Below are 18,202 nucleotides of genomic sequence, written 5' to 3' on the forward strand. Positions count from 1 at the left end.
GGTGGAAGCCTTGTACTATGGCTAACTTTAATCCAATTATCAGCTACTTTTCCCCTAAGAGGAAATGTAATAGATCTCTGGCCCAAACTATCCCCACCATCTGCATTTTTCTCAGTTGTTAGTTGTTGTTGTGGTTTGTCCTTCCTCCTGGAAGAGGACCATGACATCAGGGAGGTGAAGTCAAGACATGCATTTGAATTGGATTTAAGTGAGGGAGAGCCTCACTTTGTCCTTTGGAGCCATCTGGATCCAGTAGCAGGATAGAGATAAGGATGACTGGAGAGGGCCCTGGATGCAGTGAGAGATCAAGGCCTTTTTAAACTAAGGTCTTTCTCAGGTCTCAGTTTGAACTGAGGCAATGCCCATTTAGTGATTAAGGCTAGGTAAGCAATGAGGCAGAGAATCTGGGAGGGGAAGATCCTCAGGATTTCTGGCCAAAACAGAAATATTTGCTATTTACATTCACTCTGAGCCAATGGGGCCAAAACTATGACCAAGTAGGGCTTGGACCTATTGTTGGCCAATCAGTGAGAGCCAGAGTGATTTGGGTTTAAGTCAAGGACCTTAAGAAAAAAATTAACCCTTAAACCCCAAGATATCTTAGGAGGTTTCAACCATCAAAATTTATATTCCTTTGGATAGAGTGCCCATAGGTTAAGGGTATGATACCCTCTGTGGATAGAGGGAAAGGAAGGGAAGGGGAGAGGAGAAGGAGCTGTGTTACCCAACTGGCCAGTTCCAGCTGGGTGCCCAGTGGGGCAGCTCCTACTATTACTCACAGAGGCTGTTATTTGCCCTTTGTTCTGGAAGAGGATCATGACATCAGGGAGGTGATGCCATGACATGCGAGTGAACTGGTTGTAAGTGAGGGAGAGCAATGCAAAGTCACCAGCCTCGCTTTCTCCTCTGGAGCCAGTTAGGTCCAGTGGCAAGAGACAGAACAGGATGACTGGAGATAGCCCTGGATGCAGTGGGAGCCTTTGGCTTTTCCAAGCTAAGGTCTTTCTCAGGTTTCAGTTTGACTCAGTTGTTCACTTCAAGCTGAAATCCAATGCTGACATCAGCTTACTCTCTGGGGTTTCATCTTTATTTGGCTAGGTGAATAAGCCTGTGAGCTGAATTCCCTAAGACTGTGGCTGCTAGGGAGGTAGGAGCCAGAATAAGAGCAGTGCCTCGGGGACCAGAAGCTCAGAATTCCTTTCTGTGAAGTCCATTGCAAGGTGTAGGTTCAGAGAGCTAAGTAAGCAGGAAGCCCTCCACATGGTCTTTTCTCCAAAGCACATTGGTATGAAGGGGGCAGAATAACACTCAGTGGTACCCATGATAAATAAGAATTGTAGAACCTCAGGAGTTGGCCTCCTCATCTAACTCCTGGCTAGCCACTCTCCTCAGCATGGGGGTGACCTCAGCTCCAGTCCCAAGGCAATACCTAGTGTGTGCATAGACCATGAGATAAGGGAGTGAAGCTGCCAGATTATTTCCTGGAGGTTGTGAGGGTGGGGGTGGGGAGAGAATAGTTCTGATGGCTAAGACCTTAGTGTTGATAGGAAGAACAGGCCAAGTATATTAACTTTGCAGATGGGTGACACCCATCCAGACCAGAAAAACTATACCCTGTGGCTCCCCTCCCACCCACATACACTTTAAGGTAGTAGACAGGGAAGGTGGAAAGGCAGGTCAAGTATCCATGAATGTCTTTCTTAGAGGTTCTGACCCAGAATCTGAATTCAGGTGAATGATGTTGGTCCAGTGGGAAGAGATTGGGGGCCAGGATCTCAGATGACATATGGAGTCCTTATAGACATATTTCTGAGTCCTAAATAGGAAACTCATATAATACTATGCCAGGCAGGCCCCAGAGAGTAGGAGAGAAAGGGGCATCTGAGTCACTCTCTGTTCCTACCAAATTAGATCCAAGGAGCATTTTGTTCTCCATAAACTAAACAGTCCTTTTCTACCCACCTTTCCTGGGGAAGAGCACCCATAGGGCGGAATCAGAGGAAACATGAAAGAGAGTCCAGAGTGTTCTGACTCCTAGCCCCACATCTTATTAAGATGGATGAGTTCAGGATACTCTGTATTCAACCTCCTTCAATCAACCAACCACCACTTTGAATAATTTCCTTAATCAGATTTCCAAATATTAACCCTCCCATTCTATTGTCCACCTCCAGACTCTTGGCCTTCTTATTGCTCCATCCCACCTCCCTACTCTTCCCAGCTGACCTGAATTACAAATGACCTCGGCCAGCTCTTCCTTTCCCAGAAGGAAGGAGCCTAGAGGAAGATAGGGTCTACTTGCTCTTCTCTCAGAAGTTTGGGCCAGTGGGCCAAAAAGACCAAAGGAAACTCCTCGACTAAGGACCAGCTGATTCTTTTCTCTGCCAAAGTCTCAACATAAGAAATAGGTAAGGAGAGAGCCCCTAGGCTGAGCCAATCTGGTAAAGGAGAATGGCATGAATGAGGGGGAAGACAGGAAAGAGAAGACATAGAGTGCTGAGATTTGGGGATGAGGCCGTGGATATTTTGGGGAAATGGAATGATACCTATCCTCTGCCCTCTCCCTCCAACTCCTCCTTGTCCTTCTCTCCCCTCACAGGAAAGATGGTTCTGTCCAGGATTCTAGTCCTACAGCTGCTCCTGGTGCCAGCTCTGACCTTCCTCTCCTTCATATCCTCTGAGGTCAGAAACTTCCGTATTCTGCACATTGACTATCCTAAGGTTACATTCCATGAGGGTTTCCAAGGGTACTGCAATGGCCTGATGTCCTTTGTTCGAGGATGGAAAAAGGAATGGCATTGCCCATGGATCCACTATGTGCTGCATGCTCCCTGGACAAAAGTTAGTAGAAACTGCAAGTATACTGACAGCTTCTGTGAAGACTTCAATGAGTACTGCTCTCTCAGCCAAGATGCCTTTTTTCTTACCACCTGTGAACGTCTACCCCTGGAGCCACCCAGCACCTGCCAATACAATGAAACCACTTCTACTCGACGTGTTTACCTACTTTGCTCCAGAAAATACAATGGTGAACCCATGTATATCATTGGTGTCCTCTAGAGGGAGAACTGGGAGGAACCCAAGTGTAAGGGGAAACCTAGTCTCCAACCCCTGACAAAATAAGGGTCAGGCTGTTGTTCCCTGCTTGGGGAATGTAAGTCTTCCCCCTGCCCTCTGCACCCCTCCTATGACAACAAAGCAGGCCAAGCCAGTTTCCAGGAAACCAGATCATTTGGCAGAGTTTCCAAGGGCCCCAGACCACTCCCCACTGTCTCTACATGAAGAAAAATAGATGTTACCCTATAGACCATCAGGAAATTGCCCCTGCGCAAGTCCAACCCTATGCCCCCTTGCCAATTTCCTGACCCAGAGATATAGTCCCCCACCCTTTGTAGAGTTCAGAGTCTTCTCCTCCCTCCCCCACTCCTTGCCCTAAGAAGCTAACTCTGTCCAGTTGGCAGAGGCTGGCTGTTCACTTGGCCGGATTCTGAAAACTGGCAAGAGGCCCAGAGCCATGGCCAGCACCATGACAACAGCTTGCCCGGCCTCCCTTCCCCCCAACCCCCACCTTCTATCCCTACTACTTCTTTCTCTGCTCAGCTTCCTCCAAAGGGTATCTTTGTTTGCTAGACACTGGTCATCCAGTCTCTGAAGCACTAAACCCCCTCACCCCCATCCTGGGGTCAAAGAACCCCTTCCTATATCATTTTTCCCACCTCTTAGCCATACACACCCAAATTTCCAATCTCTCCCTCTCTTTACAGTCATTGGGGGTCCCTTTATATATAATCTGCCCTCTCCTTTCTCTCCATCCCACAATAGACTCTATGTAGCACCCATGGGGTTGATTAGGATGGAGTAAGATAAAGTCTTTTAAATCATGAACCATGTGCTTTATTTTGTCTGGTTACATAGTGAAATCTAGGAAAGGGTACAAGAGAGTTGAGGGTGGGAGTGTTGGGGTAGCTACAGATCTTGGAGCCTCGAGAACTTCAAATTCAATAAATTCAATAGCTTTTTTTTCCTTCCTCCCTAAACCCTCCTTTTCCCTCTCAACTTGGTCTCCTCTTCAACCTCTCTCCTCTTGCCTCTACCTTGTGGTTCTTCCTTTCCCTTCAGAAGGCCCCTCAAACAATCTTCTACATTGACTCCAGTAGCTCTGTGGTTAGTGGGGCAGGGAGCAGAGAAGGCAAAGGAAGGCAATGCTAATGGTATTGTCGTGGGCAACTGGTTTAATTTCTCTGAAGCTCAGTTTTCTCATCTGAAAAATGATAGTAAGTCCTCCAGCATCCAACACACAGTTAGTCTGGCAGTGGTATGAAGGCTATACCGTAGTGAAACATTGGGGTGGAGTGTGTGTGTGTGTGTGTGTGTGTGTGTGTGTGTGTGTGACCTGTCAAGAGGGACTATTAAGGGCTTATCCTATGATGATGATGGTGGGAATGAAACACAGGGTTTGAGAGATATGTTGGAGGTCGAAACAGCAGGACTTGACAATTTATTGGATGTGAAGGAAGAGGGCAAATTTAAGTCTTGGAGACTATGGGTGCTTGGCCTGATGGTTCTACCTCCCATCCAATCTAGGGCTCCTTTCCAAACTGCAACCAGTAGAGGCAAGTGAGATCTAATGAATGAAATCACTCAACCAGTATTTATGAAGGTTCTAATATGTGCCAGGCACACTGATACGATAACAGGTCACATTTATGTAGTGCTTTATGGGTATAAAGCACTTTACAGACATTATTTCATTTGATTTTCATAGCAATCTTATGAAATTACTGAAGGTTCATGGGACTGGATCTGCAATTTCATTGGTATAAGGAGCCTCCAGATGAGGGATTTTCTACTAATTTAGGTTGTCACATTATCTAACTTAAGGACCCTAGAATTGTCTAGAACAGTGAGAAGTTGTGAGTGGGGTCATAGCCAATATGTGTTGGAGGAAGAACTTGGTATCAGTTCTCTGTGGCTCCTTCCATGTCAGCTTTCTATCTGCTACTCTACAGTTGTAGTCTTATTAGTACCATTTGACTAAAAGGAAATTGAGGCCTAGAAAGGTTGCTACTTGTCCAAAGCCATGACTGTCATGGTGCAGTTTGGAAAGGCAGCCCTAGATGGGATGGGATGTAACTGAGTCATCAGGCTAAGATACCCTTATATAGTGTCCAAGATTTAATTTTGCCCTCTTCCCATCCAATAAATTGTTAAGTCCTGCTGTTTCTAGGATGAAAACCCAAGTCATTTTGCCCCAAGTATAATGAGGGCATCCCATGGAAACACATGGAGTTGCTTCTCCTTATTCTTGCTTATCACATATACTGACTAAGCCCTTGGGTGTGTTGATGGCTCAACCATGCATGGGATTGAGAGCTGAAGTATATGGGCACTCTGACATGACAAAGCAATTCCCTTGTTGACTGATTAGACAGAGGACTCAATGACAGGCTACCAGCTCATTCCTTTGCTTTGATTCTCTCATGTGGCATATACTATGACAAAGGGTCTAGAGGTCCAGAAGTCCTTGGCTCAATGAGTGGAGAAGACTGGGGGCAAAGGAAATTTCTAGACAGAAGATAACCCAAGTCCTTGGCTTGCTTTGCCAGAAAACATGGACTTTGAGGGAGACAGCTGCGAGATTTTTGCATCTTTTAGCAAAATTTCTGTGTGTGAAGAAAGTACCCGTCCCATACCTGACATACCTAGACAAAAGCTAAAATCTAAGCTTGAAATAATTTGTCCCCAGTGTATTAGGGTGAGTATTTAACTGGCTGGAGAAAATAAGAAAAGGGAGCATAGCACCCTCTCATTAGAAGCCAGGTGGCCCCAGGACTGAACTTGGTATAGAGGCCACATGCATGAAAAGGGTCCCTTAGGGAAAAGGGAGTAGGTGTAGCACCTCAGTCCCTTGCAAACAACTGTGGTATCTTGTTAGATAAGTTCATTGATCTTTCAGTAATGGTGGGATTCTCTGCCTTAAATGCACAGTGCTCCCTAATTGGGAGTAGGGCATCATGACAATGTAATCCCTCTGTGAAAAAAAATCTGACCTTTGCGTGAATTTGGGGGTGAAGAATTGGTGTTCAGATGCATTAATATCTTAGTGCATGGAACAACAGTATAGTAGAATCTGCATTGGTGTCAGGAGAGATAGGTCCAAATCTCAACTCCATTGCTTACCAGCTGTGTTGCCTTATATTTAATCTTAGTGTGATATACTTATTGAAGGTAGTGGCGCTCCATCTCCCAACCACCAGCATAGGTGAAGAACCCATGAGGCAATTAATGATCATTGGGAATGTGTGGGTGAGGTTTCAAAGTTCACTACAGATCGAAGTCTTCCTGGTTAGCTGAGAGTAAGTATAGCACGGATTTTAAAAAACCTGTTGGGGGGTTGAGGGTGGTGGAGAAACAGGTGCTTTGGTCTGGGAAACAGAAATAGCTATTCTGGTTGGGGAAAGACCAGGAAGAACACACATCTGGGTCAAACTGAAGTGGATTTCTGATTAATTCATGGCAAACAGCTATGAGGCCTGAGACAGGCCTAACCCTCTATGGGATTTTGAGAGGACTACCTAATTTAGAACTAGTCATAAACAGGTATAGAAAACATTTCACATCCCATCCATTTGCCCAAGCCAACTTGACATTTGCTTGCTGCTGCTTCACTTTTCCCCACTTTAACAAGAAGCTCTGAACCTTAGACTTCCAGAATCTCTGTCTCCTATATCTAATTTCTTCCCTTTTTCCCTAAAATCTTCCCAGGATTTTAACCTAATTAAAGTTGAGTGAAAAGTAGAAATTGGAAATGAGGAGAAGTGAGGTAGCAGTCAGATGGCAAGGTAACCTGGATGGATAGCTTGATAGTTGGCTGTCCTAGGGCCCAACCATCTTGATCAGTGACTAAGTGTGAGTTAGCTCACACTGCCCAATCTATCTGATACTGGGTTCTCAGACTCCAGAATGTGCCATGCTTCACCTTCACATCTTATCCAATCATCAAGCCATATATCCAGACTATCTTGCCGTTTGCCTGTTACCTTACTTTTCTCCATTTCCAGTTTCTACTTTTTGCTCAAATAATAGTGCTATTGCTTCTGGAAAGGATGTGCGAATTGACTGTTCCATACATCAACTCATTATCCTTGTGATTCTCTAAGACCACAATATGTGTTATCTTCACTTATTAGAATATAAGCTCCTTGGGAACAGGGCCTGACTTTTTGTACTTGTATCTTCAGTGCTTAGCAAAGAGCCAGGCAAATAAGTACCTAATAAATGCTCATTCACTCATTCATCCATTCAAATAAATCCCGGAAAATACTCTAAGACCTGGAGAGGGTAGGTAGGAAGTAGGATGAGTAATAATATAAAAAGAGGAGGTCAAGCTCTGAGCTGTTAAATATCTAAGGGCAGTAGTTAAAACTTGGGGTATAAAGTGAGTGACCAGAGTTGAACAGAGTTTCAGTCTCCAAAGAGTTCAGTAATGAGGTAACTCATCTCTGGGATGGATGTTTTCCCACTGAGGTTGACTAAGGAGAGACTCAAATCCTGGGAATGAAGAGGTCTTTGACAGGGTCATCGCCTTTTTTCACACACGGCCAATCTCAGAACTGGCTCAAAGGCAGAGCCAGGCTGACTAGGTCAAACTTTACCTGGTTTCTTCCTTAGCCAAAGGCTCAACACAGAAGACATTCCCCACCCTTTACCCCTCTCCTTTCTTTTTATCCTGTCCTGTTTTGAGTGGAGGAGTGAAGTGATAAATCTATTCATAGTGAAGATTAAGCTGGCCTGAGTGGGTTGTTGTTTGTCCTTTGTTCTCAAAGAGGACCATGACATCAGGGAGGTGATGCCATGACATGCAAGTGAATTGGACTTAAGTGAGGGAAGGCTGTGCAAAGTCACCAGCCTCCTCTGGAGCCATCTGGATCCAGTGGCAAGCTATAGATTAGGATGATGGAAGAGAGCCCTGGATGAAGTGGGAGACCACAGCCTTTTTAAGCTAAGGTCTTTCCCAGGTCTCAGTTTGACTGAAGCAACATCCATTCATTGATTAAGGCTAGGTAAGGGGGAAAAAAAGAGAAAGAAAATCTTATACCCTCCAGTTCTAAGTGTGTTTCCCAGGATTTATTTGAATGTTGAATGTATGAATGGACGAATGAGTGAATAAGCATTTATTAGGCCTAAGTGGGAAGGACAGATTAAAGAGGCTGGAAGTAGGGAGACTGGTAGAGAGCCTTACCAGTGGTGGTGGCAGTGGAAGTTCAGAGCATATAAGAGATGTATGAGCCAGAACTAATGGGAGAGGTGAGGGAGAGAGGAAGGAGTCAAAGAGAACAAATATATGTTTAGAGCACGAGTGGCACAGAAAATAGTAGTGGCTTTGAAGGAAATAAGGGAATTGGGTAAAGCAGGTTTCTTTAATATCTAAGAGGTCTTCATCCTAGAGCTCTTGGGATGGCAACCCCCCTCTACCAATTCAATTTAACAAACATCTATGAAGACCTACTATGTGCAAGGCACTATTTGACTATTCTCCATCCTGGACTTATTCTTTCCAAGGGGAAAAGATATGCTGCAGGGAAGGTCGGAGATTCCTAGCCCCTTGGTGGGGATGAGGGGGTAGGTGTATCATGATAAAAATGGATAAAAATAATTGCATTCACAGCTGGCTTTTCTTCCATAATCCCTGTACCTAAGTATCAAAGACTATATAAATGAGAGATTTCTGGTTTAGGGCCAGAGATTAGGCTGGGAAGGAACAGGGGAGAAATTTAATGGAAGCTGCTCCCTTATTACCCTGTGTAGTCTAGCCCAGGGGTGGGGAACCTATGGCTGTGAGGCCACATGTGGTCCTCGGCTGCGGTCTTTTCACTGAGTCCAGGTTTTACAGAAAAAATCCTTTTATTAAGAGAGTTTGTTCTGTGCAGTTTGGATTCAGTCAAAGGGCTGTGCTTAAGGACCTAGAGGGCCATATGCGGCCCTGAGGCTGAAGGTTCCCCACCCCGAGTCTAGACTATCTTTATAGAGAACCTTCCCTCACTCCACCCTCCGCCCCCACCCCCAACATGGATGAAGCAGCCTGCCTCCTGGCACTGCCAGCAGAAGGCAGTGCGTATTGGCTGCTGCACATACAGATGTTTATTGTCTCCCTGGTGGTGATAAGAATAAGAGCTAAGGAGATGAAGATGAAGATGGAGAAGAGGAAGTAGGGAGGCTTATTCTCTCCCTATTCCCCATTCCCTATAAAGGGCAAGCCAGGCCTCTATTTTTTCTTCTGGTCATAGGTGCCAGCATCTTTGTAACCACTCACATAGCCAGTGTTTTCTTTTGTGTCATCCCGCCCTGCTTTGCCCTTCCCTTTACCACTTTCATCAAAACGCTCCTTGTGGGAACCTGTATACTTGCTGGTGTCTGTCAAACGGTTCACACCGCCCACTGCCACTGCTTTCTGTAAAATCAGAGAAGCCCACCCAAGGGCAGAGTTAGAACTGGAAGACCTCTTTCTGCTCAATTCCATCCCCTACCCTTCCTCTCCCCAAAATACACACACACACACACACACACACACACACACACACACACACACACACGGAGTCTCAGACCCATCACCCATCCACCCATCATCATTTTCTCTCTCTCTCTCTCTCTGTCTCGCTCTCTCTCTCTCTCTCTCTTTCTCCCCGCTTCCTCCCCAAAGCCATCACCATTTTCTGTATCATTGTATAAGGGGATCACCACTGGGATGGAGTCCCTTAGCAGAAGTTATAGAAGGATAGATGAGAAGACCTCTACCCCAGGCATGGGGTGAAGGAGGTTGAGAGAACTTTCTTTTATAGTCTGAAGAATCTTCTGTAGTGGCTCCCACCCAAGGAGCCCTTCCAGTCAGGACCCACTCCCACCCCTTTTCCAAGTTACCCTTGGAAATGTGCAAGAAGACACTTCCTGAGGAGGGATCGCTGAAACAGAGAGTGAGAAGAGCTAAGGTTACACGGAATAGAAAGGAGAAGAAAGGGAAGCCAAGACAAGAATAAACACGGGGAGGGTAGAGTGTGAAACTGTACCAGGTAGTTTTGGGATGGTGAGGGGATTGGAGATGACATAAAATGCTATAAAAGAACCAGATGAAGAAACTGGGGATGTTAAGCCTGAAGAAAAGGCTGGGGTGAGGCAGGACTAGGGAAATAAGAATAGCCATCTTCAAGTAGTTGAGAGATGATCTTGTGGAAGAGAGATTATGATTACAATGATTACTTTAGAAGAAATGAATTGAGACTCAAAGTTGCTGAGGCAGAATTTGTCTTCATTTGCTTCTGTGAAAGCGTATCGTACGCATGAGCACAATATGTGCCAGATGTAACAAGGCATACCTTAATGTCTCAGAAGAAACCCTGGGATTTTGGGTCTCATTTTTAAAGCTTATGCATTTGGGTAATGTTTAGTTATTCATTTAAAAAAAAAGAGGTTTCAGTTCTATAGCTTGATGGATTAAATCAATGTCCTTCATATAAATGAGTGTTCAATAAATGTTGGTCTTTAAAAGATGCATAATTCCCTGGATACACATTACAAAAACTGAGCTGCAGTTCTCTGTCATTGGGGATCTCCACATAGAGGTGTAAATAATGACTGGTGGAGATTTTTGTAGAGGAATGTTCTGGAATGGGTCTGACTATATTGACCTCTGGGGGTCCGTCCCACTCTCAGATTCAGATTGCCATGATGAGTCTGGTACTCAGGAGAAGGCCCTTGTTTGAGAAGAGAGTTGATATAATGCCAAGGGCTGAAGTGAATTTTTTGTTTGTCCTGAGAGCAGATCGATAATGTCATCTTGTTGTTGACTTAATCTCTTGGAGAGGAAGGTAGCCACCCTCTTAACAACCTTATTCCTGTGATCTTTTGGGGGAACAACAGCTTGGTGAGGAGAAAACACTTAGGATACCTGGGATTTAATATCAGACTCCGGCACCATCTAGCTGCTTGACTTTGGACGAGTCACCTGAATTCGGTTCAACAAACAAGTTCCTACCATTTGCAAACCTATAAGGCAGTAGAAGCATAGTGGATAGAGTGGATCCCAGAGTTGTGAAGACTTGGGTTCAAGCCCCAACTCTGACACATACTGGCTGTGTGACTGGGCAACTCACTTAACCTCTCAGTGGGCTTGGCAGCCTTTTAAGCTATAGAGAAAGTGCCAAACTGTTTTGGTGGAAGAAAGAGGGAATGACCTCACCTGGGAGTTCTCTCTAGCAAAGTTATCAGGTCCATCCAGTTTCTATCCCAATTTTCAAGAGACATTGTTAGCTACTGAAAGTTGCAAAAACAAAAACAAAAAGTCTGTCCTTGAGGAATTTATATTCTATTGGACTGACCTCAATGCCTAATCGATTAAGTGAGAGGTTTTCATCTGATGATTTCTAAGGACTTTTCAGTTCTAATAGTCTTCATTAATTCAGGCATATACCCGGATTAATTCCTTGATTCTTTACAGGATTTGCAGTGGCTGTTACAGGGGTCATGGGTAGTAGTGGCTAGGTCTGACAAATGTTAGGGGTCTGAGGAACGTAAAGGGTTAGATTTGCAAAGTGAGAAGAGGAGAAAACTTACTAGTAAGTCCTTACTAATAGGTCCTTCACTTGGGAGCCAAAACTCAGCTGCATAAATAAGTACAGAATGATGGGCATGTGGCTAGAAAGAATTTTATATGAACAAGACCTAGGGATGGCTGAACAAGTTAGGGTATATGAATGTGATGGAATACTATTACACTATAAGAAAAGATAAAGGCAATGGTTTCAGAAAAATCTGAGAAGACTCGTATGAACTGATGTAGAGTGAAGTGAACAGAGACAGGAGAACAATTTGTACAATAAAATGATATTGTAAAGAAAAATAACTTTAAAAGACTGAGGAACTCTGGTCAACTCAAGGACCAACCACAATTCCAGAGGACTCAATGACAAATGCTACTCACCTGTAGATACGGAGGTAATGGATGCCAGAGTGCAGATTGAGGTGTGTGTGTGTGTGTGTGTGTGTACATATATCTATGTATATGTACACAAACATACTATGACATGGCTAATGGATGAATTTGGTTTTTTTTGCTAGACTACACATGTTGTAATGGGTTTTGTTTCTGTTTTTCATGTTTTCTCAGTGGAGGGTGGGAAGAAGAGGATTTGGAGATGAAAACAGAAGTGAATTAAAAAAAGATCCAGAGATGCTTGTAGTCTGCAAACTCAAGTGGACTACAGCACTGTGATAAAGCGGCCAAAAGAAGTGTGTGATAACTTGAAGAACAGTGTTTGGATTGAGGGAAGTGGGCACTTCTGCCCTTTGCCTTGGATTGAGCCTAACTGGAGCATTCTATCCAATTGTGGGCACCAGAAGGTAAAGTTAAAGGACTAGAAACTGTGCCCCAAAAGGGTTGGTTGAAGGAGCTGCTGAAGTTTAGCCTGGTGTGGAAGTAGGAGCGCCAAACTAGGAGCTATGGGTAGGAGTAACAAACGTGGAAGCAGATCTGAGTCAAGTGGCCCTTCTTAATAAACAGAGCTATCGGAACTGGAATGGATTTCTCAGGTAGAGCTGGGGGTGGGAAGGTGAGGTGGTGGGTTGTGAATAGGTTCCTGGGGTTCCTTCCCACTCTAAGTTTCTATGATTCTAGGCTAGGGGTTAAGGGGATTGAGGCAGGATTGAGGTCATGATCAAGGTCACTCACAGTCACTCCTGAAGCAGCTGGACCCTTGTCCTTCATGAGGGCAAACATACTCTCCAATGTCTCGTCCGGTGTTTTTCCCTTGAATTTCTTTTGGCCTAGCTCCTTTAATGCCACCTGGAACTGATTCCAATTGATGGTTCGGGCATTCTTTTCCCTGGTAAGAAAGATAGACACCTTGACTCAGTCGTGTTGTGACATCGGCACTTCAGCTGTTCAAACCCCCAACTCCCAGTCCCTGCCCCCTCCCCACCTCCAGGCTCCATTATCCCTGCCTCAGAATCAGCTTTCTTAGATCTAGCAACCCAAGCTAGAGCTTCTCCCCTAGCTCTAATACCCCAGAGCCCTCGCCTAGGTGCCTAACATCTGCAAGTAAATATGTAGCTCAGGCTTTATGGGGATAATCTAATAGTCCAGGTGTAAGGGAGGTAGAAATCTGAATTCAAAGCCTGAGGTCTCACTTCTCTATCTCCTCATCCAATGATACCCCAGTGTCTCCCTAAATTTGTCACTCTTATTACAAGAAGCTATGTCTTTCACCCCTCTTTTCCATTTCCCATCCCTCCCCCCCACCCCATAATTTAGATTCCAATGGCCTCCTCACTTTACTTTGCTGAACACAATATCCACATCAGTGGAGTTAATTGCCTTGCCATCTATGATGCCACAATCCTTACACAACTTGGCAAAGTTCTTGTTGTTGAGGTCATTGCCACTGGAGGAAGAATCCCCATAGGCGGCAAAAAGGTGAAAGGTTTTCTCCGCTTCTGATGCCATTGGTCCGCTGGAGGTTATGGAGGGGAGAGACAGGGCAAATGGAGGGGAGGGAGAATGAGAGGGGAAGGGGGAGAGGAAGGGGGAGGGGGAGGCCTAGAGAAAGATGGAAGTGGGATAAGGATCAAAGCAGCGGCAGTGGAGAGACCAAAAGCCTCTCTTCACTGTATCCCACCCACTACTTACCCCCTTCGAATCAGACACTAACCCACCCTCTTCCCTTTTTTGACTTCCCACCTAAGAGGGACCAAATGGTGCCTGTTACTGCCTGGCCTTTAGCTCTTTGGTGGAGGTATGTGTCTTGTAGATCGCATAGACTATGGGTGCCTTTGGAGAGGAGGTGGTTTTCTATGATCTCATCATTGTTTCCATGACACCAATATGCTAACACCCCAGAATTCAGTCTTTGGGGTGGCCATACATCACTTTCTTGTTGTTCCCCCACCCTTGTCCCTCCTGACCTGGCCTGCCTCTCCACTGACCTTCGCAGTAACCAAACTGTCCTCATCCTGCCAAGCCAGGCTGCTAACCCTCTGGACCCTGGTCTAACTGTCCACAACTGACAAGAGACTAGGCAAAGGACAGATAAGGACAGGTCTACACCAGGACAACTTCTCCCTTTTTTCTAAATTGTACAGCCAAACAAAGAGGACTCTAGAGCTTGGGGAAAACTTGATTGGGGGCAGGGGTTTAGAGTTGGATTAACTGACTTCTAAAGTTGAGTCAGAACTGGAGTTGAGGTTGGGGTAAATTCCAATCTCTTGGAATAGTTCACATGAGCCAGTGGACTTCCTCATGGATTTCTTTCTAGTCTTGTTTCTGAGCAAAAATTTTATAGATGGTAGTGATTTCAATAAGCCTAGAATAGAAGGATTGAGATAATATATTCTGTCCCTGTCACCCCCATAAATTTAGTCATCAACTTCTGTTCAGACTCCTTAGTGTGTTTTAAATTGTTCCTTTCCTCTCCATTCTTCCTGCCACCGATCTGGGGTGGAACCTTATAACTTAACCATACCTAGATTATGGCTATAGTTTCCTACCTAGTCTTCCAACTTCCAACTAACCTCATCTCCCTTTAATTCAGCCAGCATACAACCAGATTCATCTCCTAAAGCACAAGAGACAAAGCTAATGGGGAGTTTGGAACTTCAGGCCAGTAAGACCGGGGGGTCCTGCCTTTGACACATGGCTGCACCACCCTGGGTAAGTCGCCCCCTCAGTCCTCTAGGTCAGAGGTATCAAATACCAGCCACAAACCAGATTAAAATGTAATAGGGAAATATTTAAAAAAATAAATTAAAATATAATAGAATATATCATGCCAATATGCCATTTTCTAAGTCAATATGCAGCCTGCAGGGATCCTTATGTACAGTTAGGTGGCCCCTATTTGTTTGAGTTTGACACCACTGCTAGGCAGCTCTCTGTGATTAAAAATCTGCAAAGTTTTTTCATCTAGGGAGTTCTCTGTATCAGTGAAGTCACATATCTAGTCCCTATCCTTAAGATCTTGTCAGTCACCTCTTTAAAATCCTTCAATGGTTCTCCCCTCACCCAAGAGATAAACTTCAGTTTCCTTATCCTGACATTAAAGGCCCTTTAAAAAGAGGACCCAAGTATTTTAAGAAGACTAGTACATAGAAGGTTGGCCTTGGAGGCAAAATTGGTTGCATGAATGGAGCAAGTCACTTAACATCTCAATATTCTAGGCAGCTCTTTCAGACAAAGAGCTGGACCTGCATCATTGGAGCATGAAATTGGGGCAGCTAGGTGGTACAATGGATGGAGCATGCTTAGGGAAACTTCCTGCACTGGGCTTGGAATCTAGAAAATTTGAGTTCAAATCCAGCCTCAGACATTTAATAGCTATGTGGCCCTGAGCAAGTCACTTAACCCCTATTTGCTTCCGTTTTTCATCTGTAACATGGGGACACACTGGAGAATGAAATGCAAACCACTTTAGTATCCTTGCCAAGAAAACCTCATGGACAAGTCCATGAGGTCATGAACAGTCAAACATGAACAAACAACAACAAATGGATGAAATTACTGATTTGAATGAAAAATGAGAACCCAAACTAAAGACAAACCTCCTATTACTTCTCAACATGAACCCTCATAGTTCTAAGAATGTCAGCTTACTCACTCTTCCCTATCAAATGCCTTGTGTCCATTAAGTTCTAAGATTTGGTTTCTGTTTCCCAACCCATTGAAACTTGACTTTTCCTTTAAGGTTCAGTTCCTGATCTCCTCTCAACCCAGGATTATTTCTGCCTTCCTAGAATTCCCTTAGCACTTATAGACAACATCACAACTTTGACTCTTATCACTGCCTGTCTGGTAGTAATTCTTATGTAGATGTCTGATCAAAAAGCAGGGATTAATTACTCTCTTGTGCCATCTCCCTATATTGCACCCTTTGGCCAGCATATTAAGTATCTGTTGATTGAACATATACAAAGTGGAGTCTATTTCTACTATCAACCCATTTGTTGTTTTGTCTATTCATGACCCCATTTGGGGTTTTCTTGCCAAAGATACTGGAGTGGTTTGCCATTTCCTTCTCCAGCTCATTTCACAGATGAGGAAACTGAGGCAAACAAGGTGAAATGCCTTGCCCAGGGTCACACAGCTGGTGTCTTTGGCTGGATTTGAACTCAGGCATTACTGACTCCAGGTCTGGCACTCTATTCCTTGTCAGTTAGATGCCCATAAACTCCACGACAAGGCTGTCTTCTCTGAATTTGAGGCCAGCTTTGTAAAAGTCTCATATCCAACTTGGGCCTCCACCTTTATGGGCCCAGAGAAGCAGAATGTTTACTCTGAAGGGGACTTTGCAGATCCCCATGGCTCAGCATACCCAAGAAACTAACGAGAGAAAGGGAGGGAAAGAAGTTTTGCTTCCAGGGACTCTGGATCTAAGTCCTTGTGCTACATACAGGGTATCTTCTGAATATTCCTCATACCCTACCATTTTGAGATGAAGATACAGGATGGCTGAAGACTAGGAATTCTAAGGGATCTAAACCTTCACACCACCTTTTTCTTTGATTACTGGTGTCTCTCAGTTCCTAGAGATGCTGGACAGCTAAGAGTCAGAAGTGAGGTCCTGAATATGCAGTTTTGAGACTTGGGAGTCATCTGCCACTCCCCCTCACTCTCCATTTCCTGTCAATTGACAAGCATTGTGGATTTTTTATTCATCGCTCATATCTATTTCCTTCTCACCATCCGTTGTCTATCCTGTAGCTCAGGCCTTGGTCCCCATTCCACCTAGACTGTTGTAAAAACATCCTAATTGGTCTCTTTACTTCTGGTCTATTATTTCCTAATCTATTGTCCATTCAGGGGCTAAACTGACATTCCTAAAACACGGAACTGACCATGGCATCCATATCATTCCCCTACTAACTGACCTTCAGTGGCTTCCAATCACCTCTAGAATAAAATACAAAATCCTCAGCCTGGCATTTAGGGCCCTTCACAAACTGGCTTCCACTTAGTTTTCCAGTCTCTGTTCTGGTCATACTGGCTATCTACACACATGATATGACATCTCCTGTGTCCATCTTCAATACAGAATTCCCGGCCCCCTTCAAAGTTCAACTCAGGTACCACCTCTCACACGAAGCCCTTCCCCATGCCCTTTTGTTAGTGACCTCTCCCTCTTGATGTGACTTTTCTGCTGAGGACAGGGCGGGTTTCATTTTGTCTTGGTAACCAGAGGCTCAAAAATAATAATAATAGCTAAGGTTTGTATAGTGCCTACAGTGTGACAGTCATGGCACTAAGAACTTTTTACAATTATCTTTTATGGAAGCTAGATGTGCCACACCATAGATAAGAGTGCCAGGCCTGTAGTCAGGAAGACTTGAGTTCAAATCTGGCCTCACATACTTACTAGGTGTGTGACTCTGGGCAAGTCACTCTTCTGTAAAATGAATTGTAAGGATCAGATGAGATAATACTGGTAAAGGTCTTAGCATAGGGCCTAACACATAGTAAGCACTATATAAACGGTAGCTATTATTACTATTATTTTAATCCTCACAACAACCCTGTGACATAGGGATTACTGTTATCCTTATTTTACAGATAAGGAAACTAAGGCAGAGGTTAAGTGACATGCCCAGGGTCACAGTTTTGAACTCAGGTCTTCCTGACTCCGGGCCCAGAGCTCAATCTATTGTGCCACCTAAATACCTCAATGGGCTTCGGACCATTTGTATAAGACCCTCTTAACTGGTGGAACTTGATTTCTCAATGGTCCATGACTGCCAGGGAAGGGTGAAGAGTTATCATAGCCAGGAAAACCAAAATCTCTTCCAAACTTTTGGGGTGTATGGAGTAAGTGATCCACCAATGAGAAAAATCTGATGTAAATAGACTAGAGCCCTGGGTTTCATATTTTTTTTGCCCAGTACTAATCAATTACTTAGGGGCAGCTAGGTGGTATAGTGGATAAAATGCCAGGCCTGGAGTCAGGAAGACTTATCTTCCTGAGTCCTGTCCTTAACACTTCAATTCTGGCATCAGACACTTAGTAGGTGTGTGACCCTGGGCAAGTCACTTAACCCTGTTTGCTTCAGTTTCCTTATCTGTAAAATAAGCTGGAGAAGGAAGTGGCAAACCACTCCAGTATCTTTGCCAAGAAAACCCCAAATGGGGTCATGAAGAATCAGACATGACTGAAAATGCGTGAACAGC

General features: G+C 44.5%; 2 protein-coding genes across 2 annotated transcripts; one reads left to right on the plus strand and one right to left on the minus strand.

Moving 5' to 3' along the window:
• The first annotated feature begins 2,604 nt into the window (after positions 1–2,604).
• Positions 2,605–3,060, plus strand: RNASE13 (ribonuclease A family member 13 (inactive)). Its single transcript, XM_036736612.1, has one exon. It carries the CDS (start codon positions 2,605–2,607, stop codon positions 3,058–3,060), a length of 456 nt encoding a protein of 151 aa, XP_036592507.1.
• A 6,205-nt stretch (positions 3,061–9,265) lies between these two features.
• Positions 9,266–13,495, minus strand: TPPP2 (tubulin polymerization promoting protein family member 2). Its single transcript, XM_036734350.1, has 3 exons — positions 13,323–13,495; positions 12,722–12,875; positions 9,266–9,451 (listed from the first exon to the last, which is right to left on the minus strand). Exons 1-3 carry the CDS (start codon positions 13,493–13,495, stop codon positions 9,266–9,268), a joined length of 513 nt encoding a protein of 170 aa, XP_036590245.1.
• Positions 13,496–18,202: the final 4,707 nt, after the last annotated feature.

Source organism: Trichosurus vulpecula, chromosome 8 (assembly GCF_011100635.1).
Source record: "Trichosurus vulpecula isolate mTriVul1 chromosome 8, mTriVul1.pri, whole genome shotgun sequence".
Lineage (NCBI taxonomy): Eukaryota > Metazoa > Chordata > Mammalia > Diprotodontia > Phalangeridae > Trichosurus > Trichosurus vulpecula.

What these genes read in the sequence shown, in the direction of transcription:
- RNASE13 (XM_036736612.1), top strand. Translation starts at nt 2,605, where the DNA reads ATGGTTCTGTCCAGGATTCTAGTCCTACAGCTGCTCCTGGTGCCAGCT.
- TPPP2 (XM_036734350.1), bottom strand. Translation starts at nt 13,495, where the DNA reads ATGGCATCAGAAGCGGAGAAAACCTTTCACCTTTTTGCCGCCTATGGG. An exon ending in ATTGTGTTCAGCAAAGTAAA is followed by an intron (nt 12,876 to 13,322) that starts GTGAGGAGGCCA and finishes CTTTCTTACCAG; the next exon opens with GGAAAAGAATGCCCGAACCA. An exon ending in CAGCTGCTTCAGGAGTGACT is followed by an intron (nt 9,452 to 12,721) that starts GTGAGTGACCTT and finishes CTGATTTTACAG; the next exon opens with AAAGCAGTGGCAGTGGGCGG.